Here is a 7,740-nt window from a genome sequence, read left to right as displayed (position 1 = left end):
AGAACTTCACTTTCTTTCCAGATCCATCACACTACTGCCATGTCCAAGACCGCTGGGGTGCTTTGAAAGATTTTCATCGAGGAATCTTAGCATTCTCACTTAGGCGAGTCGTTGCCAAGGGTATAAGACGGTTAAGCTCCATGAAAGCTATCGATAGTTTTAATATAGATATGAGACGGGTGGGATGGGAGGTAATCTACTTGTGGCTGAGATCTAGTTCGACCATTTTATACGGTAAGGATTAAAGGAATCTAAACATAAATATCTGAACTGTGAGAAGGGGCGACGTATGAAGAATGTTTGGCTCGATGTCTTGTCCTCAATAGAAGGAAACGAACTTTCCACGGAGTGTGAAGAATGCACTCGTGGCTTGACCATGCAGACGTCCTTGTGTTTCTCATTCTCCTCTCGTTCTCTCTTTTTCTGTATTCGTCATTTCCTCTCTCACAAGCGAACGTCTTCTCTTCCCTTGAACTCAAAAGAATTCTCTTGTGTTGAGAACAAGAGCGAAGGAAAGAAGAAAAAACACCCTCCCCCCGCTGGATTCACCGTGTATAAGCCGAGGGCATGCAGTTTTGAACGGTTCTTTTTCTTGGTCATGACGGTGGTAAAGAAGATGACCATGTTGAAGGTGGTTAGTGGGAGAGAGAGAGAGAGAGGAAGAAGAAGAGAGGGCGAGAAAGAGATATAGAGGTAGCGGAGAAAAGAAGAAAAGAAAGAAGAATGTGTTCAAGTGAAGGAGAGAGGAAAGAAGAGACCTCGAGAGCTTCAACTCTTTTCTGGAGGAAGAAGAAGAGAAGGGGACCGAGCTCTTTTCTACCGAATCTTTCCTTTTCTTCACGGAGATCTCCAGGGTGCCCGCTTAATCACGAGAAGAAGAGAAAAGAAAAAGAGAGGATAGGATAGAAAGAAAGAAAAAAAGAGGTCTAGTAAGAATTTGAAGATTAGAAGGCCCCCTTCTTTTCTTATCCCTCTTTCATTCACCTTTCTCCTTTCTTTTTCTTCTCTCCTTTTTTCTCGTACACAGTCATCTCCGCTCTTTTCCTCTTTTTCTTTCTTCTCTTCTCTATCTTTTCTTTTTCTCTCTTCTTCCTACCATTCCTTCGTTCTGCTTCGAGAGATTCCTCTCTTTCTTCTTCTTCTGTCGTCGTCGAATTAGCAGTGTATGTGTACACCTACACACGTATCCTTGTATCTACAAATATCCTCATATCTTCCTCTTCTTCAAATTTTCTCTCTCTCTCTTCCGCCTCTTCAATTGTCTTCTTCTCTTCCTTCTCTTCGAAAGGTTTCTTCACAGTTCGCTCTCCTGTTGTCTTTCTCCTCCTTTCATCTTTCTCGTCTTCGCATGCATCTCCCCCGGCTTCACTTCATGACCTAACCATCCGGATAAGAAAAAGACAAAAACGAAGAGGAAAGACAACGAAAAGATCAACGAAGATGGCATCGATACTTCTCCGTCGATTTGGTCAGGGGAGTCTGGGAACTTCGATAGTGAAGAGAAGAGAGACCTCCCTCTCTCAGCATTTCTCTTTCTCCAACAATGCATTCAGTAGTAGAAAGGATTTCTTTCTTTCTTTTGAAAGATCCTTCTCGACCAAAGGTTCTTCTGCGGCCGTGTCTCTGCAGTCTTCTTCCTCATCTTCTTCATCTTCCTCTGTGAAGTCTGGGACCGCGCCGAATTATCGACACGTCCCCTTTGTCAAGGAAGATATCGAGAAAGTCATGGCTGAAGTGCCAGAGTTCAAATACTATTACGTAGGAGGAGCGAAGGAAGACACCAAAGGAAACATCTACAGAGACATTCCACTCGATAAAACCGTTCTACAGCCTGTACGTCACTTCCTATACACTTCATGCATGCATATATATGTATAGAGATCCATGGATAGGTGTGTGTGCGGAGGTGAAGAAAGATTTTCACTACTGGACGTTCACAGAGACAGAGTGGAATGCACAGAAGTCTTTCATGGAGGGGTGTATCTACATGTATGTATGATGTGTCTTCATTGCTATATACTCTTTCTCTCCTCATCTATCTCTCTCTCTCGTTCTTAACTGTTCCTCTCTCTTGTCTTTCTCTCGAACCTACCTAAGACACAAGGACGAAGAAAGAGAGAAGACCCTAAACTTCAGTCGCTCTCTTGTAATTTCTCCTGCATGCAGATGTCTCTATATGTTGATCAGTACGGAGGTTTCCTCCTATCAACTCTGTTTTTTCTGTACTTCTTTTCTTCACCCCCCTCCCTTTTCCTTGCCATCTTTCTTCTTATCTTCTTTTCTTTCTTTCTTTTTTCTCTTCTCTTCTTTGCTCTCTTGCAGAATGAAATCCGAGAGTATGTCTCCCCTCATGGAGATCTTGAGTATTCCAAGTTAGATAATGGTCTACGGATCGCCTCTTTAGATCGGGGCGGTCTCACTGCCTCCCTAGGTCTGTTTGTGCATGCGGGGAGCCGCTTCGAAGATCTCTCGAATTTCGGTGTGACCCATATGATTCAGTCGCTAGCCTTCTCATCCACAGCCCATCTCTCTCTTCTACGTACAGTCAAAACTATCGAAGTTCTCGGAGCAAATGCTGGATGTGTCGCTGGAAGGTGAGAGAAAGAAAAAGAAAGAAAGAAGGGAGGAAAGAAAGAACGAACTCGTACGTTTTCTTCTCTCTCTCCTTGGACGGTGTATTCTCCTTCTTATTGTAATACGTTACATACATTTGATGGAGAGAGAGAGAGAGACAGATGATTTAAAGTGTGAAGTATCAGACAGGTCTACATGGAGACACAAGGATGGGGGGGTGTAAAACAGGCTGTATACGAGATAGACGACTTTAGATGGATGGAAGTCCACGACGCATCAAAATGTGTAGGTGTATCTGTAGTCATTGGCTTTTTTTCAGTCTTTCTCTTCTTGAATGAAGCTCTTTCCCTTTCTCTATCTCTTATACACAAGTTCATATAGATACAGATGTGCATATAATGTATCATGTATGTATTAGATGTCTAAAGAAGAGTAGGTGTATGTATACATCGATAGAGATAGATAAGCAGATGATTATTCTTGTGTATACACCCTTGGGATTTCTTTCCTTGTGATCTCAGTGAAGCGAAGTCTATCTATGTAGGGTGTATCTTTACATAAGTATCGATGCTTTTCTCAAGCTTCCCTCGAGTGCTTTGTGAACAACGTCATGCTTTTCAAGACCTCCTTTTTGTGTACCTACATAGTCATACACTTATACATGCCTATTTAGATACTCCTACATACATCTGCGTACATCTATATTCATACATAGCCATACATACATACATATGCATACAGATCCATACATATTCCTACATAATACATAGGCACACACACATATACACAGCAGTCTCCTCTATCCACATTGGTCCATAGTGTCTGTAAAATCTGATCCATATGTATGCAGCTCCTTTCTTTCTTTCTTTCCTTCTTTCTTTTCTGACTTTCCTTTCTTCCTCTGCTTACTTGTCTTTCTTTCTTTCTTTTTCAGAGAGCATTTAGTGTACAGCGCTGAATGTTTGCGTGGGTATATGCCGCTATTGGTCCCTATGCTGACGGGTAATGTCTTGTTTCCTCGACTTCTCCCGTGGGAGTTGAAGGCATGCAAAGAGAAACTTCTCTTAGCAAGAAAGAAGTTGGAGATCATGCCTGACCAAATGGTCTCGGAGCTTCTTCACACCACTGGTACGCCTCTCTGCTTTCTCACATCGCACTCGCAGATACGCCGAGGCTCATCATAGGAGGAATACAAGAAAAGAAGAAGAAAAAGAAAAAGAAGAGGTGGAAGAAAGAGAAGGATCGATTGAAGGAGGAAAGGAGATTTATGAGAAGGAGCGAGCATGCTATCGCGCTCGTCGTGTCAAGTCTTCTCTTCTGCTGAGTGTATATACACATAGATAGATAAGTAGATGGGAAGAGATGATTGAAGGAAAAAAGAGAGACACGTATAGATAGATAGATAGGGAAGTCTGTGTCTCAAGACAGCTAGATGTACGCCTTTGATCTGGACTCGATGAATGGACTCCTTTGCTAGAGTCTGTACAAGGGGGAAGGAAGGCTTCGAATTTCTGTTTCCTCATGAACGGACAACGATATGTAGACAGAAGAAGAAGATTTTCTCATGTTCTGATGGAAGGAGAAATCTTGATGAAAATGGGGATCATAAAGAGAAGTCTGTTTCTGCATGTAGACATGCATGCGATGACTGAATGTATCACGATGCATTGGCTGTGTTGCTTCCTCTCTTCATCGTCTTCTTAGGCAGGCCTTTTCTCAGCACTCCTCAGAGCTTCTTCTTTCTCCTTCCTCTCTGAAGTTGTGGACTTTTTCGACCAGACTGGAGTTAGAAAATCTAGTGCTCACATCTCCCCTCTTCCTCTTGTGCTTTTCCTCTCCTCTCCTTCTTTCTTCTACATTCACGGGATTCTTTCCTCTTCATTTCTTTCTTTCTTTCTTTCTGCTTTTTCTCCCTCTTTTGTCTCTCTTTCTTCCTGTGCTCTGATCCTCTATGCTTGACTGGTTGACTCGCCATCTTTTATATTTTATATCCTCTTCTTAATCAGATCACTTCTTTATCTATCTCTGTCTACTGTCTCTCTTGTTTGCCTCTTGAGACTTTCTTTCTTTCTTTCTTTAATTCTTTCTCTTTCTGTCGTGTTTGACTTTGTCTGTGTGTTTGTCTGTAGCTTGGCATAACAATACACTCGGTCATAAACTTCACTGTACAGAGAGAAGTTTAAACCACTACAATCCTGATGTGATTCGTCACTACATGCTTCAACATTTCTCCCCAGGTAGAGAAAGAAAGAAGGGAGAAGGAGGGAAGGAAGGAAAGAAAGAAAGAAGAAAGACTTTTCAAAGTCAAGAAGAAGAGCAGCAACCAGAGAAGGAGGTATCTCTCACTGAAATAGTTTCTATCCCATACAGAAGAAGGAAGAAGAACAAGAGGAGTCTTTCCTGATAGACCGTCTTTCTCATACGCATGATAATGAAACAAAGAAAGATCGACGACTAACGGCTTTCCATACACAGATAGGTGGTACCGAGACACATCTCTCTCGATAGATAGATAGGTAGATAGACATCTGTAGAGAGACATGTATAGATATATCTTTATATGTGCACATGTGTTGACGTGAATATCAAACAAGGCAAGAAGCTAAGAGGAGTTAGTTGGGTAGACGTGGGATACGTGTAGTTGTAAAATTTCTTTCCAATGATCATCCGTCCATTGTAGTGTGGAAATTCTTCAATTCTTTCGAATATCTACAGGTGTGTAGATGTACGTGTGTGTGTATGCATGATTATCTTTTCTGATCAGAGTTGTCTAAGAAAACACTCGTCGAGTCTTCCTCTCTCATACATCAGATGTGTCTCTCTCGTCAAAGCATCGTAGCACAGTCAGCGCCGCCGTCTTCTCTCACCTTACAAGACAGCCTGGACAGGTAGAAACACCGTCTAGCAGGGCTTCGTAATCCATCTATCTTCAACCTATCTATCTATCTATCTATCTAAACAGTCTATCTCTCCATCGGTCTACGTACAGAGGTCGAGAGAGAGGCTGTAATGAGTAAGATGTCGAGTATAGAGAGAGGAACTTTCGTCTAGAGTTGGATGAAGGAGAGAAGAAGAAGAATTCTTTACTTTCTTCCTTGTTTCGCTCACCCCCCGAAAGAAGAACAAGAGGAGAGAGAAGAGAAATCTTGTCATGAGGAAGAGGAAGAAGAAAACAAAGCTGAAAGGTCTTTTCATATTCGTAGTACGGACGATGATGTGTATCAGAGACCTTCCTTCGTTCAGAACCTTTCCGTACGCTTCTTTAATATCTACTTGTTTCTTCTCCTTTCGCTTCATTCCATATCATCCTGTCTCCTGGTGTGTTTTGCATTCTTTATTTTTGTTTCAGAGAATATGGTGTTCGTGGGAGTGAATGTAAATCACGATGAGTTGTGCACGTGGCTCATGAGAGCTTTCGTCGACTATAATGCGATTCCTTCGACTCCAAGGACTCTTCAACCGCCTGTATATACAGGTGGAGACGTTCGTATGGAGATGCATTCTCCTCATGTCCACATCGCTATTGCCTTTGAAACGGTCAGTCAGTCAGTCAGTCACCCCTCACTCTCGACACATACATAGCAATGAAACGCCTCCCTCTCAGCATCCTCTATCTCTCCATATCTATCCATTCATTTATAGATACATGTATGTATCTTCTTTCTCGTCTTCATGGATGATGTCTTCACGTACCTATCTTGGTTTCTGGGTATATATATGTATATATATATATATATTTGGATAGATATAGATAGAGAGATAGATAGACAGGTAGATGTGTGTGGATATAGATGTATATGCATGCAGGTGTGTCATGTGGATGTAGGAAATCTTCATCTCCAACTGTATCGTCAACAAGTCGGATATGAAGAAATGAAAAGAATCTCCTCCCACCTTGCCTATGTATACATACACATCTCTTTATCTGTATATATACATATATAGGTATATGTATGTATATGTATGGATGTGCATACATGCGTATGAGCGTATATGTGTGTGTATGTAGGCATGTTCTTTCTCATCTATAAGATATGAAAGTCATCTTTTCAGTAGTCGTGCGTGCGTGTATTTCCCTAAGCAAGAAAGGCAGAAAGACTGCAAGTTCTCCCCCTAGCTTCTTCTTTCTCTTTTTCTTCGGTGTTCGCCTCGTACATCATACATGTAAACACGCCAGATTTCTTTTCTGTCTCATCGTAGCACATTATGAGAGGTCTATTTCTGTCTTTCTTCTCTCTCTTCCTCTCTGACTACGTACACAGCCCAAACGCCCCCTACAGGATGTATGTATGGGCGTGTATCTCTAACTATACGTATCAATTCTATCTCTATGTCTGAATGAACTTCTACGTCCGTGTCTATACAACTCTGGAGTGAATCCCTTGTGGTCTTGTTTGTATTTCTCCGTGCATGTCTCAAGGTGTTGTTGTATCCTCTTCCTTGTTTTCCTACCTAATCACGTCTCCACTCATTCATCTTCTTTCTCCCCCATTGTATACAGTTTCTATTTCTTCATTTCTCCTTATGACGTCTTCTTTCTTCTCTTCCTTTCTCTTATTTCTGTTCTTTCCTTCTTTCAGCCGGGCGGGTGGAATAGCGGGGATTTAGTGGCGTACTCTGTGCTTCAGACTATAATAGGAGGGGGGGGTGCTTTCTCTACAGGTGGACCAGGGAAGGGTATGTACACTCGATTGTATTTGAACGTGCTGAATGAGAATGACTGGATCGAAAGCGTTATGGCCTTCAATACGCAATATACAGACTCGGGAATCTTCGGCTTATATATGCTCGCTGATCCTGCCAAGGTAAGTCCAAGTTTAAAGTAGAGAAAGAAGAAGCATTCGATGAGAGAAAAAAAGAGATGTTGCATGAGTAGAAGTCGTAAGGGCGAGAGATGAACTTTCACTGGGGTGTTGTTCCTCTACTTTGGTTCAGTCGTGATTAGTTTGTTGCACAGAAACTCCTGGCTCAGGTGTATGTACACCTGAGAAGAGGAGATATGAAGGTCTTCAGGTGGGGTGTCCACAAACATATGGGGTTGCATGGAAACCTAACAAAACTAAAAAGGCATTTTGTGTGTCTGTGAACTCTAGGAGAGTGTACGGATGCTTTTTACGTGAGATAAATGTGGCGGAAGAAAGGCATAAATACACCTGTGTGTATAGA

The 7,740-nt window shown here is 42.0% G+C and overlaps 1 protein-coding gene across 1 annotated transcript; it reads left to right on the top strand.

The window, feature by feature from the left end:
• Positions 1–657: 657 nt before the first annotated feature.
• Positions 658–7,400, top strand: CSUI_008373 (mitochondrial processing peptidase alpha subunit; the record flags this gene model as incomplete). The annotated part of the gene is made up of 6 exons (XM_068068507.1): positions 658–1,833; positions 2,323–2,594; positions 3,509–3,702; positions 4,704–4,811; positions 5,924–6,111; positions 7,155–7,400. The coding sequence occupies exons 1-6, from the start codon at positions 1,441–1,443 to the stop codon at positions 7,398–7,400; spliced, it is 1,401 nt and encodes a 466-aa protein (XP_067919517.1). The 5' UTR covers positions 658–1,440.
• Positions 7,401–7,740: the final 340 nt, after the last annotated feature.

Source organism: Cystoisospora suis, assembly GCF_002600585.1.
Source record: "Cystoisospora suis strain Wien I chromosome Unknown contig_4679, whole genome shotgun sequence".
Classification (NCBI taxonomy): domain Eukaryota; phylum Apicomplexa; class Conoidasida; order Eucoccidiorida; family Sarcocystidae; genus Cystoisospora; species Cystoisospora suis.
Note: the sequence above shows the minus strand (reverse complement) of the source record. Positions and strands in the feature narration are given on the sequence as shown.